Genomic DNA, 16,318 nt, shown 5'->3' on the forward strand with positions numbered 1-16,318 from the left:
GAGGACAAGCGGCAGAGGCAGCACAGGCGGCCCCAGGCAGGGCTCCTATGTCGCAAAGGCAGTTCCTGCAAATCCTCTTCATCCAGCTGGCCATGGAGGAGGAAGAGGAGAAACATAAGAAGCGGCACAGAAGCTGCTGCCGCCGCCATTTCTCTTCTTCCTCCTCCAGCTAGAGGAGATTAGAGGCAAAGCTTGGAGAAGATAATGATGCTGGGAAAATTGGAAGAAAAAAAGAAGGGGGGCCAACCAAGGGTAAGATAGATGGATGTTCTTGAATTGACTGGCTTGACCCTGAAGGAGCTGGGGGTGGCCACAGCCGACAGGGAGCTTTGGTGTGTGCTGCTCCATGAGGTCATGAAGAGTCAGAAGCAACTGAACAAATAAGTAATTTTTTTTGTAATTGACAATTATGATTCTTGGTGCTTTATATGTAAATGTAAAGGTTTCCCCTGAAATTAAATCTAGTGTCTGTCTCTGAGAAATGGTGCTCATCTCTATTTCTAGGCCAAAAAACTGGTGGTGTCAGTAGAAGCCTCCAAGGTTGTGGTGCCAGCATGACTACATGGAGCACCCGTTACCTTCCTGCAGAAACATTACCTATTGATCTACTCACATTTGAATGTTTTCGAACTGCTAGGTTGGCAAAAGCTGGGTTTAACAGCAGGAACTCACCCCGAATTTGAACCACCAACCTTTTGGTCAGCAAGTTGAGCAGCTCAGCAGTTTAACCAGCTGCGCCATCATGGGGTCCTATATATATATATATATATATATATATATATATATTGACAGGTGATCATTTTTTTAAAAAATGGGCAATTATTCTGGGTGCTTAAATATAATAATACAATATAATAACATTTATTTAGGTCTGGTCATTATTTTTTAATGGACATTTAGGATTCTTGGTGCTTAAATTCATTTTTGTCAGGTAGTAATTTTTTAAAAGATTGTTTTGAAAGGGGCAGTTAAATATTCTAAATATTCTAAAATATATTAGCATTCTGGGCAGTTAAATATAATAAAATATAATAAGTGTATTTTTGTCAAGTAGAAATGTTTTTTAAAAAATTGACAATCCTGATTCTGGTTGCGTAAATGTAATAATACAATATAATTTATTTTTGTCAGGTTTCTTTTTAAAATCCAAAATTCTGATTCTTTTTGTCAGACACTGGTCAATCGTACACTGTCCTTTTCTGAAACCAGGCTGTTCTGGGTAAATGATTTGGTTATTGAATTCCTAGTTTGTTTAACAGGTGTTTACTATTTGTTTAACAGGTGTTTACTATATAACTTAAGAGTCAATATCTAAGAGATTAATAGGGCGATAGTTGTTGGGATCTTGTTTATCACCCTTTAAATGGGGACAAGTATGCTCTGTTTCCAGCCCTCTGGGATTATGCCTGTGTTACTGATTTGTGAGTTTTTTTAAAAAAAAATTCTGATTCTAGGCGCTTAAATATAATATAATGCAATTTATTTTTGTCAAATAATAGTTTTCTGTTAGGAATTGTGGGAGTTGAAGTCCAAAACACTTGGAGGACTGAAGTTTGCCCAGGCCTGCTCTAGATCTTGAAAGAAAATAATAATAATAATAATAATAATAATAATAAACTTTATTTGTACCCTGCTACCATCTCCCCAAGGGACTCGGTGCAGCTTACATGAGGCCAAGCCCACAGCACGTCAATAAACAGAAATGATAACAAATAATCAATACAAACAGTTGAAACAGTTATCCACTTATCTTGTGGATAATTGTCCACAAGATAAGTCTTCTGGTAGGACTCTTCCAGGGTTCAGGCTCTCAGCACACTGTGGAGCAACCCTTTCCACTGTAGTTGCAGAGGAGGGTTTGCTCATTTGCCTAAATTTTGCCTAATAATAATAATAATAAACTTTATTTGTACCCCGCTACCATCTCCCCAAGGGACTCGGTGCGGCTTACATGAGGCCAAGCCCACAGCACATCAATAAACAAATAATCAATACAAAACAGTTAAAATAAACTCAAAAACAGAAAATACACAACAAGCAAAAAACAATAACATACAGCATTTGAAACCTATGGCCGGGCCAAATGTAATAATTAAAATTTAAAATGCTGGGCATGAACAAGGTAGGGGAAAACCAGGATAGGATTTTCAGAGAAAGATGAGGGCGCGCAGACAATCCTAAATCAATATTAAAGTGTATTTGAGGACATATTGCTAAGAATTTTCCTTATTCTGGGAAGACACACTGGAACAACCACGTTTTCAAGTTCCTCCTAAAGACTGCCAGCGTTGGGGCTTGCCTGATGTCCTTAGAGAGTGAATTCCAGAGTCGAGGGGCCACCACCGAAAAGGCCCTCTCCCTCATCCCCACAAAACTGCACTATAATCACCTCAGCTTCAGGAAACGTAAAAAGAAGCATTTTTCCAGTTGCCTCACCACTAGATGGAGTGCCGCAGGGTTCTATCCTGGGCCCGGTCCTGTTCAACATCTTTAGTAATGACTTAGATGAAGGGCTAGAAGGCATGATCATCAAGTTTGCAGACACCAAATTGAGAGGGATAGCCAGTACTCCAGAGGACAGGAGCAGAATACAAAACGATCTTGACAGATTAGAGAAATGGGCCAAAACTAACAAAATGAAGTTCAACAGTGACAAATGCAAGATACTCCACTTTGGCAGGAAAAACAAAATACAAAGATACAGAATGGGGGACAATACCTGGCTCGAGAGCAGTACGTGTGAAAAAGATCTTGGAGTCCTCGTGGACAACAAGTTAAACATGAGCCAACAATGTGATGTGGCGGCAAAAAAAGCCAATGGGATTTTGGCCTGCATCAACAGGAGCATAGTGTCTAGATCTAAGGAAGTAATGCTACCCCTCTATTCTGCTTTGGTTAGACCACATCTGGAATATTGTGTCCAATTCTGGGCACCACCATTCAAGAGATATTGACAAGCTGGAATGTGTCCAGAGGAGGGCGACTAAAATGATCAAGGGTCTGGAGAACAAGCCCTATGAGGAGCGGCTTAAGGAGCTGGGCATGTTTAGCCTGAAGAAAAGGCTGAGAGGAGATGTGATAGCTATGTATAAATATGTGAGAGGAAGCCACAGGGAGGAGGGAGCAAGCTTGTTTTCTGCTTCCTTGGAGACTAGGACGCAATGGAGCAATGGCTTCAAACTACAAGAGAGGAGATTCCATCTGAACACGAGGAAGAACTTCCTGACTGTGAGAGCCGTTCAGCAGTGGAACTCTCTGCCCGGGAGTGTGGTGGAGGCTCCTTCTTTGGAAGCTTTTAAACAGAGGCTGGATGGCCATCTGTCAGGGGTGATTTGAATGCAACATTCCTGCTGTTTGGCAGGGGGTTGGACTGGATGGCCCATGAGGTCTCTTCCAACTCTTTGATTCTATGATTCTAGATGACTAGTGGCGGTTTCGTTTCCCTGAACAAGAGGCCCCGAAGTGATCGGTTTCGTTTCCCTGAGCAAGAGGCCCGGAAATGATTGCTTCCTGGCGTCAGACCATCTTGGCTTTTCTTCCCCTGCCCCTTTAAAAAAAACCCAACAACACCAGCGACCATTTCAAAACGGAAGCGAGCGTTCCAAGACGGTTGAAACCCCCGCTAGCACTCTCTCTTCCAGCTTTGGCGCCTTCTCGGCCCTTGGCTCCGCCCCCTCGGCGGCATTCTTTCCCGCTCCGAGAGGTAAGCCACGCCCCTTTCCCCATAGCTCCTCCCCCTCGGCCGTATTTTTCCCTCTGATAAGTAAACCACGCCCATCCAGTTGGCCACGCCTCCTGTTCTCCGTCAGGCCACGCCCCCTGTCCCTCAGAAGAAGAGCAGCGGCCCGGCAGGGAAGGGGCGGGTGTGGTTCTCTCTCTCTCTCCCTCCCTCCCTCCTTCCCTCCTGTCAGGGCCGCGTCCCAACATGGCAGCGGAGGGCAAGGCGGTCCTGACGGTCTTCGTCTACGACCGCCGCCGAGACACTTCGGACGAGGGCGAGAAAGTTCTTCGCTGTCCTGAGGGAGACTATGGGCGCCTCCGGGACGCCGCCTGTCAGGTAAACAGAGGGAGGGAGAGTTGAAAGGCCTTCTGGGCAGAGCCAGCACCTAGCAACTCGAACTGTTGTGGTGTCCCTGGATAGTTAGTTTGGTGCAGAGCAGGAATGGGCTAACTCAGGCCCTCCAGGTTTTTGGACTTCAACTCCCACCATTCCTAACAGCCTCAGGCCCTTTCCTTTTCTCCCTCAGCCGCTTAAGCGGCTGAGGGAGAAAAGGAAAGGGCCTGAGGCTGTTAGGAATGGTGGGAGTTGAAGTCCAAAACACCTGGAGGGTCTGAGTTAGCCCATTCCTGATTTCAAGCTATACCCCCTATTTCTTTATATGTCTTTGAACTTGGACAGCAAATGATCTGCTTCTTCCTCCTCTCCCACTTCTAAGCCAAGGCACTGGCAGTGTCAAACAAGTTATTTTGGCACCAGAAGCAGAAAAAAAAAAACATGCGAGTGACACCAAGCGTCACCACCCCGTTCTTTTTTAGATTCTTGTTTCCTGGAGAAAATGAAACTGTGTGTTTCTGTCAGTTTTCCGGGCTGCCTGGCCATGTTCCAGAAGCATCCGGCCCAGTTTACCTGTCCAAACAGCTTCTCCCCTATGAACCATCAAGGTTGTTAAGATCTTCTGGAGGGGCCCTGCTCTTGCTCCCACCACCCTCACAAGTGCGTCCGGCGGGAACGAGGGACAGGGCCTTCTCGGTGGTGGCCCCTCAGCTCTGGAACGCTCTCCCACTGGAGATTAGAACTGCCCCTTCTCTCCTGACTTTTAAAAAGTTGGTGAAAACCTGGCTATGGAATCTAGCATTTGATGAGTGAGTCAATAACTCTGACCACACAGACGGATGGTGTGAATTGTGATCTCATTTTGACGACCTGGTTTTAAGTAACTGTATGATTCTTTTTATTTTTTTCGTGTCAGGGAGTGACTCCTGGTGTGAGAGAATTGGCCGTCTGCAAGGACATTGCCCAGGGGACGCCTGGATGATTTTGATTTTTTTTATCATCCTTGTGGGAGGCTTCTCTCATGTCCCCGCATGAGGAGCTGGAGCGGATAGAGGGAGCTCATCCGCCTCTCCCCGGATTTGAACCTGTGACCTGTCGGTCTTCAGTCCTGCCAGCACAGGGCTTTAACCCACTGCGCCACCAGGGGCTCCACATTGTTTTTAATGTATTTTATGTATTAATGTGTTACGGGGGGATGTTTTTAAATGACTGTTTATGAATCTTGTTGTAAACCGGCCTGAGTCCCTCTCCAGAGGTGGAGAAGACTGGTATATAAAAGTTCTAAATAAATAAATCCTCTCCTGACGTTTCGCCTACATCTATGGCATGCATTCTCAGAGGTTGTGAGTCACTGTTTCTCAATCTTCCTAATGCCTCGACCCCATAAAACAGTTCCTCGTGTTGTGGTGACCCCCAAACATAACGTTATTTTTCTTGCTGATTCATAACTGTAATTTATGTTATGAATGGTAATTTATAAGTTCCCAATTTTAGGACCTTTCACCTGATGTCTACTAGGCGTAGAGCAGTGTTTCTCAACCTGTGGGTTGGGACCCCTGGAGGGGTCACGAGGGGGTGTCAGAGGGTTCACTAAAGACCACCAGAAAACACAGTATTTTCTGTTGGTCTTGGAGGTTCTGTGAGAAGTTTGGCCCAATTCAGTCATTGGTAGGGTTCAGAATGCTCTTTGATTGTAGGTGAACTATAAATCCCAGCAACTCCACTGGCTGCCAATCTGCTACTGGGCACAATTCAGAGTGCTGGCTTTAGCTTACAAAGCCCTAAACGGTTCTGGCCCTACTTACCTCTCCGAACGCATCTCCACCTATGAACCGACTAGGACATTATGCTCTTGATCCTGCCTGCATCACAGGCGCGCCTGGCGGGGACAAGGGACAGGGCCTTCTCGGTGGTGGCCCCTCGGCTGTGGAATGCCCTACCTGTAGACATCAGACAGGCCCCTTCACTGTTGGTGTTCCGGAGGAAGGTGAAGACCTGGCTCTTCGAACAAGCGTTTGGCTAAACAGTGCAATTGATTATAGGAATATGGTGCAATCGAACATAGGAACATGGAACAAGGATTATGAGAATGGTTTCTGATTTGGTGCTGAGGCATTATGATAATGATTGTTTATTGATATTGATTGTTATGTATAATGTGTTTTAATTGCCTATGATGCTATCTTGTGATAATTTGTCCTATGTAAACCGCTTTGAGTCGCCCAAAGAAAAGCGGTAAAAGCTGTTTGAGGCAGATGTGAATTTTGCAATTGGCTGCCTTGATTAGCATTTAATGGCTTTGCAGTTTCATCCTGCCTGGGGGAGTCCTTGTGTTAGCTGGCCCAGATTGTTTCTTAAGTGGAATTCCCATACTTTTTGAGTGTCCTAATTTTAGAGTTTTTTTAATACCTGTAGCCAGATTTTGTTCAATTTCAAGGTTTCCTCCTTTCTGTTGAATTAGTCCCCATGCTTGTGGATTTCAGTTTGTAGCTCTTCTGAAGACTCTGGTGGAGTGTCTATTGGCCTGTAGAGCCCAATTTAGGTGGTTCAGTTCGTCTTGGAGGAGGTGGGGTTTGCAGATTCTTTTTGCATGGTCTGCCAGGGCTTTAATTGTTCTTCTTTTTTGACTTGGGTGATAGTTAGAATTTTTATTTAGGTATCTTATCTCTGTGTGTAGGTTTTCTGTAAACGGTGTGGCCCAATTGTTGTTCTGGATTGTGGATGACTAGGACATCTAGAAATTGCAGCTTTTGTTCATTTTCTTTTTTCATAACGAATTGGATGTTTCAGTGGTCCAGGAACTTGTTTAGTTCTTCTTCTTCATGGCTCCAAATGGTGAAGATGTCATCCACATATCTGAACCATATAGTGCACTTTTTGTTGCTGTTTCAAGGGCTTGAAGACAAGAGTTCTTTGTCGCACCCTGGACATTCCACAGATCTATAAACGCCACTTTCCCAGTTTCCAGCAGACCTCACAATCTCTGAGTATGCCTGCCATCGAATCAGGAGAAACATCAGGAAAGAATGCTTCTGGAACATGGCCATACAGCCCAGAACACTCACAGCAACTCAGTGATTCCGGTCATGAAAGCCTTTGACAATACATAAAAGGCTGTGTTCAATTGCTGTCTACCTAGATCTCTTACTGAGGTCCTGCAGTGTTGATGCATTCCGTTTCTTGTTTTGTGTGTCTACCTACTTCCTTTTATTTTTTGATGATAAAATAAAATGTAATGCCCAATATAAAACAGTATAAAATTGTGTGGATATAAATATATATTTTTATCTTTAGTGTGCACGTGTTAGTGTGTGTATGTATATGTATATATACCTAAAGAATCACTTTCTCCTGTACAATCCTCCCCGAACACTTCAGCCTTCTGAGGGGCGTCTGCTCCAACCAGCCAGAACTGTTGTTCTCCAAAGCTGGGAAGCACCTCTGCTGTTAACACACACTCCAACCCAATGTAAAATGGCAAAGCAGTTTATTGAAGGATGTATATAAAAAGCCATTCAGCAAAATAGTATAAAAACCCAAAGTCCAAAATTCAGAATTAATCCACAGAAACAAGGCACATGAGTAGCATCCGAAAACCAGGAATAGAAAAACCGAATAAATCCAAAACATGAGATTCAGGGATAGTCCTCAGCACTTGGAAACGTGAAACAGAGACAAACAGGAAACATGAAACCTGGCATCAGAAATCCCTTGACTTGACAGTTCTATACTCAGACTCCAACTTTGCTTCCACTGACCAAAGACTCTGCTGGCCTAGCTAATATAGATCAAAAATTATGCCTTTTCCCTTGAGAAACTGATAACCTTTTTGCTTACAAGCGTCTTGACCTACGGGCTTTCTCCTGAGATGTTGACAAAATGTAAATCTTCTAATTGCTCATTAGTCTGTCCACCTGAACTTTATTGGTTTTATTTTATTACTGCTTTCATTTATGAATTGATAAGGCAATCTGATCCTGCTTTACCACACTGAACAGACAGAGCAACACAGCCACTTCTCCAGAATTGTGAGCACATTCAGTCCTGAGTACCAGATCCAGGAAGGGATCTTAAGGGTAAAGGGTGCATGATAGGAGGCCAAGATTTGGAACTGCAGGACCACCTTAGATGGGGGTCCTGCCACATATATCTAAATAAATATTAGTTCCAGAAGATAAATTGTTGGGGGAAATGAGGGCAGTGCACCTGCAAGGTACTTGTTCTGTGTCTCTTTCCCAACTGTTATTTGGGCTTCACCAAGTCTCCAAAAGAGTAGAGCAGGATTTCATTACACTTTTTTTTAGCTTGTCCACAAACATCTCAGTAATACACATTAGCAGTAGTGAGAGTTACTGAATTTCTTCTAATGAATAAAAATGCCATGATCTGAATGCTAAATAAACAACTCCAACAAATAATTCAAATACAGATCCCATCATATCATTACAGTCATGGATACTATTGACTGTGATATCAAGCAGACCACACAGAAAAGACTATTGTGATTCTTTTAAATGATTGGAAATTATTTAATGAACCACTGCCACAAAAGTTAAAACAAACTACTTTAAATATTTTAAGTGAAATTGGTATCACTACAGATGCCAAAAGGCCAGTGAATGAATAAGATCTCAATAAGGTTTTGGGAGCAGGAATTGAGGGAAGAGTACAGAGATTTCATATTTAATTTAATTGTCATATAATAAATCTTCATTGTTTAAATAAAGAGATCCTTCTTTTATTTTTATTTTTTTTAACAAAAATTTAAGTTGAAAGTCTACGAAAGGAAGGAAAAGTCTACATAACTTGACTTTTGATTTGTGGTGCAAGTATCAGAGCTAAAGAGAGTTGCCATCTCCCTTACTCCTGTTATTCCCTTCAGGGAAGAATCATCTCCATACACAGCTTTGTGATCACTGTTGTTTTCAACGTGTTGTTCAGTATAGAAGTAATCTGAGAACTGATTCCTGGTATGCGTACTTCTAATTAAAATATAAAACAAATACAAGGAGAATGCAGTGATTAGGTGCCTGGAGATTTTTCTATAGAGTTAGATTAAGCTATATTGTAGACATTGTACTCTACTGTACTTCTTAAATTAGAACTTTGCAAGTAAAGCTACACAAAATACTGTAGTTATCTGCAGAATAATCAGAATATATTATCTTTCTGGTTTGATTTATTTGTCTTATGAATAAAAGCCAAACCAAGACTTCCCTGCAGGGTGTGAGGGAATGAGTTATCCGAACATTGAGTATCTTTCTCATCTACCCTGATTACTCATTCTAGATTAGATCCAGAAGGAAGAACAAGATAAAGTTTGGCTTGTTCTTCCCTTTGTGGAATAGTTGAAGGATTAAGTGAAATTAACTTTTGGTGATGATGATGATGTGCCATATAATTGTTGTCAGCATAAATATATGTTTATGCTGACAACAAACATATATTAATATATGTCAGTTAATAAAGCAGGTATGTTCTTAAACTTCACTTCTGTAATAGAAAATTTATACTAGAGGCAGAAAGAATGGAAAGAAATAGTTATAAGTTTTATATCGTAAAAAAGAAGCAGTTCAACATGTTTGGGCAAACCTCTATTGAATACCAAGTATATGTACATGTGAAATAGATCAAGGTCAGGTAAGCCTTACGCCAGGGGTCCTCAAACAAAGGCCCGAGGGCTGAATACAGCCCTCCAAGGTCATTTACCCGGCCCTCACTCAGTCAACCTAAGTCTGAAATGACTTGAAAGCACACAACAATCCTATCTCATCAGCCAAAAGCAGGCTCATACTTCCCATTGAAATACTAATAAGTTTATATTTGTTAAAATTGTTCTTCATTTTAATTATTGTGTTTTAAGTGGGGGGTTTTGCACTACAAATAAGATCTGTGCAGTGTGCATAGGAATTCATTCATATTTTTTTTCAAATTATAATCCGGCCTTCCAACAGTTTGAGGGACTGTGACCTGGCCCTCTGTTTAAAAAGTTTCAGGACCCCTGCCTTACGCAAAGAGGGGAAAAATTAAACCTTTTAGAGATTATTATAGGCTTTCTTCCAAATTGCCTTCTGGAATGGAATTTTCTCCACTTACCATTTCCATTTGGTGACAAAATGTAGGGATCAGTACTTTTTTTATCATCCTGAGGGTTGGCTAGTGGGATAGGCTCACTCTTTCATTTTGTCTTTTTTATTGATCATCCTTATTCAGTATGGTATTCTGGTTTACCTTGTCTGGTGTAGGCAGGCACACACAGCTACAGTAGGATCAGCTAGCATAGAATATTCCATTCTTTTTTAGTCCCCCCAGGGGTATATAAATACTGTAAATAAAATAAATTCTTTTCCAACTCAACTTTTATTGCATTGTTTATTGCAAACACATTGCAACCCAGTGGTGAAAGCCTATGTCTCTAGTCCTCCTTCACCATCCTGCCAATACCAAGACTGTTCTAAAAAGTTCAACTTCACAGAAACAAGCAGGCACTGGCAGATTTTAAAATACTTTGTAAAAATGGAGCTTCTTTTTCTGAGAGTTTGTTAATTTCGATATGCCTGTAATTTCCAACTTTTTCCCAGCAGTGGTTCAGGGCTACTTTAAAAAAAAAGATTGCCACCTCTGAAAGCTTGAAGCCTCTGTCAAATGACCCTGAAGAATGAAGAATTAGAGCATAATTGAGTAGTATCCTTGATCACCAAGAAAATCAGTTGATATAAAAGTTGAAATGTGTATACATTCAACTGTCATAAGAGTAAAGATCCTTATAAAATGTTTGAAAACTAAAATGAATTATGGAATCAGTATCTAAATAAACTTAATGAATTCATAAACTTTTAATGTAGTTTTGAAACACTGAGGTTCTCAAGGTCTTTTCTCATCTAGAACTTAAGGATTTAAATGCTTTCATTGACCTTAGAATGGTGACATTCACATGTAGTCTTCTTTTACAGTTTATTCATAATTACGGTTTTACAAAACAATGCATCTTTTAAATTTTATAAGTTGAGTAAATACCAGTGGCTTGAATCAATAGTAATATTCTCTATAGCTTTTTGTCCTCTTAATGGCATTTCATGCTTAACTTATTCTTCTAGGTGTTTGGCATTTCTTCTGAAGAAACATTTATAATCACAACTACTAACAGAAAAGAGATCACAGTAGAAAATTTTGGTAAGTATGTTTCTGTTAACAAGTCACATGTATAGGCAGTCCCTAGGCAGTCCCCAGGTTACAAACAAAATAGGTTCTGTTGGTTTGTTCTTAAGTTGAATTTGTAAGTTGGAACAGTCAAAATGTATATGTAATAGCTTTGGATAGCATAGAGAAGGATTAACACTTCTGTTGTGTTTGTTTTGCTGTCTGTGCCCCTATTCAGAATGTTTCACCACTCTATCTGTTCCTGTGCTAATTGGTTTTTGAAAAAATGGCTTATTGTGGAAACAAAGAGTGGTGAGAAAGTTTTACCTTTTCCCCATGATAACTCCCTCAGGGATGAATTTCCCTTTCTAGGGGTAGATTTTTCTAACTTCCTGTTGTTTTAACCTCATTCTTAACTGAATCATTTGTAAGTCAGATGTTTGTATCTGGAGGACTGCCTGTATACTGATATGACACCTGATGAAAAGATAAAAACCCATGGTTCCCCCATCTCCCCCAATTGTTTTTCTTTAAAGGTGTCATAGAACCCTCCCATTCTTTCCAGGGATGTTTGCAATCCTATCAGTGCATGTTGTACAGAACAAGACAGTGAAAGATAACATATAAACATCTTGATAGAGTTTAAAAAGTTATAATTTTATTATGTTACAGAAGACTTAAGCTTTTTGATTAATCCTTCCATCTGATTAAAACCCTTGCCCAGTCTTCAGTCTCACACTTCTCTCACCTGCAATTTGGGGAAGTCTTACAGCTCTGCCATCACAGAATTGCCTACCATCTTGTGACTTTTCTCTGGATCTTTTTGGAATTGTGATCAATACCAAGTGCACCACTCCAGTACGTCTGACCAGAACATTTGTGTGCTGTAAAGTGAGATCACAGAGATCCAAGCTCAGCTTTACCAGTAGCTACACAAATTTAACTTCAAAGTCATATCAGCAGACCTGTTAGGCATCAGCAATGAGTCTGACAAGCATAGAAAAATTGATGAGTCTCTGAATGTCCAGGAGAATACAGAGTTCTTGCACAATTATTCCATAATTATGCACCTTTGTAAAAGATTCTCAGATTGGATAATCTTGTTTGATTTTTTTTTTTAAATGATGAAGAGCCTCTGTTGCAACTCAGAGTAAGCTTCACCTTGCTGCCAAACACCACCACACATGAGCTGTAGTTTTATAGTTTATTGAGGAGAAAATCCAAGTCAAAATAAAGAATAAGCATTGCAAAATTCCAAAGATTAAGGTTAAAAGCAGAATATAGTTCCAAAGATCTTCAGGTAAAAACAGGAGACATAATCCTATTGGCAAAGTTCAAACCAGAGTCCCAGGTACAAGCAATGAAACAATTGCCCCATTAATCACCATGCAAGAAATCCCAAGCGTACTACTTTCCAGGCTAAGATTATTCTATGAAGCTTTCAGGCTGGTAAGCTACATTGAACTGATGCTTTCACAGAGTTTCCAAGAGGCCTAAATACCTTTCTGACATCAAAACATTAGGCTCTCAGCATCATAAAAGCATTGCGACGACCTTTCACCGAGCTGGCTTCTCGTCTGCTTGCCAGACGCGAACTCCGCCTGACCCGGAGATCAAGGCAAGCTTCCCAGGTCAAGTCACTATCTACACTTTCGGTATCAGCGTGAGAAGGCACCTGCTCGCTATCTCTTTCGTTAAAATTCCTTTCTGGTGAAAACAGCTGTGTTGACACTGCACTGTCTGTGAGAGCCTCAGAAGCAGGCTCAGAGATTTGAGTCACAGACAAAGAGCCCAGCAGGAATCTGAATCCCATCATCCTCATCGCCAGAAAATAGCTCAGCCACAACAGCCTCCAAATCCACAAGGTGACAAAAATATGATACCTAATCTTTAAAAGTGGTTTGCACAAATTGAGTTGAAGATTATGTATCATTTTTTTACAGTTTTTATAGCTGTACATGTTTTAAGATTTTAAAATCTGTCATTTAACAGATTCTTTTTATGTGATATAAGTAAAGTAGTAAAAGTTAAGAGTACCTTCAGGAAAATGTAAATATAATAAGCAATTGTTATACATGTATGTGTTTAAATGTGAAGAAGAATGTAATGATTAAAAAATTCTAAAGTTACTGTAGATGAATGAATTATTTCTTTTTAAAATCATATCTATTCATCTCTTGTAGGTGAAATTGTTAAGGACAAGATGACTTGTTACTTGCTTCACTCCATTGATCAGTTGCTTCCCTCAGCAACAAAGGAACGTATTGATTTCATACCACATTACGATACTCTTGTAAAAAGTGGAATATATGAATACTATGCTAGTGAAGGACAAAATCCTCTGCGTAAGTATTTCAGGTGTTTTCTGAACAGTAAATTCATGAGAGTGTTGTATTGACAAATAAAGGGCTATTAATTTAATGTTACTTTTAAAGGTGTTTTTAAATGCAGATTTAATATAAACTACCTGTACCTGCCATACATTGCTGTGGCCAACCGTCCCTCCCTCTTTTTCTCCTCCTTTCTTTCTCTCCTTCCTTCCTTCTCTCCCTCCCTCTTTTCTTCCTTCCTTCACTCTTTTCTTTCCTTCTGCCTTTTCTTCCTTCCTTTTCTACCTCTTTCAGGGTTGCACTCCCTCTGAAGTCACAGGTTCGCAGCTTGGGGGTCCTCCTGGATTCAGCGTTGATGCTTGATGCGCAGTGTTGGCAGTGGCTGGGAAGGCCTTCACACAATTAAAACTTGTGCGCCAGCTGCGACCATACCTCATGAAGCCTGACTTGACCACGGTGGTCCACGCCTTGGTGACCTCTAGATTGGACTATTGCAATGCACTCTACGTGGGGCTACCCTTGAAGAAAGCCCAGAAACTCCAACTGGTTCAACGTTCAGCAGCCAGATTAATAACTGGGGCGAATTACAGGAAGCGGTCAACCCCCCTGTTTAAGGAGCTCCATTGGCTGCCGTTTATTTTCCGGTCCCAATTCAAGGTTGAGGTCATCACCTTTAAAGCCCTAAACGGTTTGGGACCCGTCTACCTTCATGACCGCATCTCCTTCCACAAGCTGGCCTGTTCTCTTCAATCTTCGAGAGAGGCCCTCCTTTCACCCCTTCCTTTATCACAGGCCCACCTTATGGGAACAAGGGAGAGAGCCTTCTCCACTGTGGCCCCACGTCTCTGGAATTCATTGCCCGTTGAGATTATGCAAGCTCCCACTCTAGCAGCCTTCAAGAAGGATCTCAAAACCTGGCTTTTCTGCTGCGCTTTTTCTGCTGCTACATCTCCTGTTGTTCACTCCCCCATAATGTCTGTCCCCACACTGTACTTCCCCCTGCCTGTTTGAAGGTCTGTCTCCATTGCTCCATTGCTCCATTTTTCAGTGAGTTTCTCCTTCACAAATATTTGCATTTAATCTCTATTTCATCCAGAGTTTTTATTTTACGTTGTACATGTGGACCACTCGCTGTGATTGTGACTTATCTATTACTGTATTTTGCATTAATTTATTGTATTCTTATGCTTTATTTATTTTATTCCGAGGTTTAATTTGTGTTTTGGTTTTATTTTGTTGTTATGAATTTCTAGGCTTGGCCTCATGTAAGCCACCCTGAGTCCCCTTTGGGGAGATGGTGGCGGAGTATAAATAAAGTTTATTATTCTTTATTATTCCTTCCTTCTCCCCCCCCCCCCACTTTTTTTCTTTTACTTTTCTTTCTCTCCTTCCTTCCTTCCTTTCTTCTCTACCCTTTCCTTCCTTCACCTCCCTTTTTCTTTCTCTCCTTTCTTCATTCTCTATCTATTCTTGGACTGTAACTAGCAGCAGTCCTCCTGATTGATCTATGTACCTAATATCTATATCTTATCTATATATCTTATCTGTCTGGAGGATTGCTGAGAGTTGCAGTCCAGAAATAGGAAATTGGAAATATGCAGGGATTGGGATGCTCTCAAAGAAATCCAAGAAGAAGAAAGCTTGCAGCTTGGAAGCAGTGCATTTGGAGCAACCTCCTCCCCTAAAGGGCCTGGTCTAGGGGATGCTGGAAGCTGTTGTTTTGCGCATGTGCTATATTGCCATTTAGTTTTTTGGGGTTTCCTTTCCACTGTTTTTTGGGAAGGGTTTATGAGTGATGGTCACTCATTGGTCTGTTAGGGGTGTACTGTCCAAATTTTGTGTCAATTCGTCCAGTGGTTTTTGATTTATGTTAATTCCACAAACGAACATTACATTTTTATTTATATATAGATGGTCTGTTTTCTATTTAATAGCAGAGCCATTCTTAATGCCCCCAAAAGATGCTTGCTCACACATAAACATACAGTTTATCTGGAAGAGTTTCTTCAGTTATAGCTTTTCCGTGTGTTTAATCCTAATCATTTGTTTAAATGTGAGGTGCAGGATACCCCGGGGAAGCTACTAATAAGAGTGTTGTTTCATTGGTGAAGTTTGCTGTTTTATTCTCTTCCATTCACATTAGAAATGCTTTTAAAGTAGAAAATAATATCCTAAAAATTGCAAAAAATTGCTTCCCCCCCCCCTTAGAACTAGAGCAGTGTGCCCAGTTTGCTGGTCTTTGATCTTGGAGTGAACTGGAAATGGTCTAGGGTTTTTTTTTGAGGGGAGGGGTTATTGCCAAGATAAATGTGCCAGCAAAATATATCAGTTTTATTCACAAGCTGCTCATAATATCTGTATTTGCATTTGTTTTTTATCTTTTACTTTTAAATAAAAATAATAATTAAAATCTAAATATGAGACAAACATATACATCAAACAGATGCTATTGATACTGTCTACTCAGCAAGTGGCAGGATTTTGCTGATGTTTCAGAAGATGAGGGGATTGGTGTAAAGAGTCTGGGAGCGATCAGAGGGAATTGCAGGCAGATAATGAGGCCGATGTTTTAGATTCTGGTGCTTGTTCCCAAGCAATGGAAAGTGAAAGTTCCCTTGTGAATCAGCCTCAGGAAACCAGATTAGGTCTGAGAAGCCAAGGAGTGAGAAATAGACAAAGGAGATATTCTCAGAGAATCCGAGAAAAGTCCTTGAAGGCTCAGGGGTTTCTGCATGATCTCATGGGCACCTGAATGGGCTTAAATTCGGTGGTTTGGGTTTCAAGCTTGCACAGG

General features: G+C 41.0%; 1 protein-coding gene across 1 annotated transcript in view; it reads left to right on the forward strand.

The window, feature by feature from the left end:
- Nucleotides 1–3,820: 3,820 nt before the first annotated feature.
- The window catches only part of SMCHD1 (structural maintenance of chromosomes flexible hinge domain containing 1), an 88,165-nt gene continuing 75,667 nt past the window's right edge, over nt 3,821–16,318 (forward strand). The window contains exons 1-3 of the mRNA XM_060775124.2: nt 3,821–4,057; nt 11,152–11,227; nt 13,378–13,539. Of these exons, the coding sequence (XP_060631107.2) occupies nt 3,926–4,057; nt 11,152–11,227; nt 13,378–13,539 (370 nt within the window). The 5' untranslated portion in view covers nt 3,821–3,925. The remainder of the gene's footprint in view (nt 4,058–11,151; nt 11,228–13,377; nt 13,540–16,318) is intronic.

This window comes from Anolis sagrei, chromosome 4 (genome assembly GCF_037176765.1).
Source record: "Anolis sagrei isolate rAnoSag1 chromosome 4, rAnoSag1.mat, whole genome shotgun sequence".
Classification (NCBI taxonomy): Eukaryota; Metazoa; Chordata; class Lepidosauria; order Squamata; family Dactyloidae; genus Anolis; species Anolis sagrei.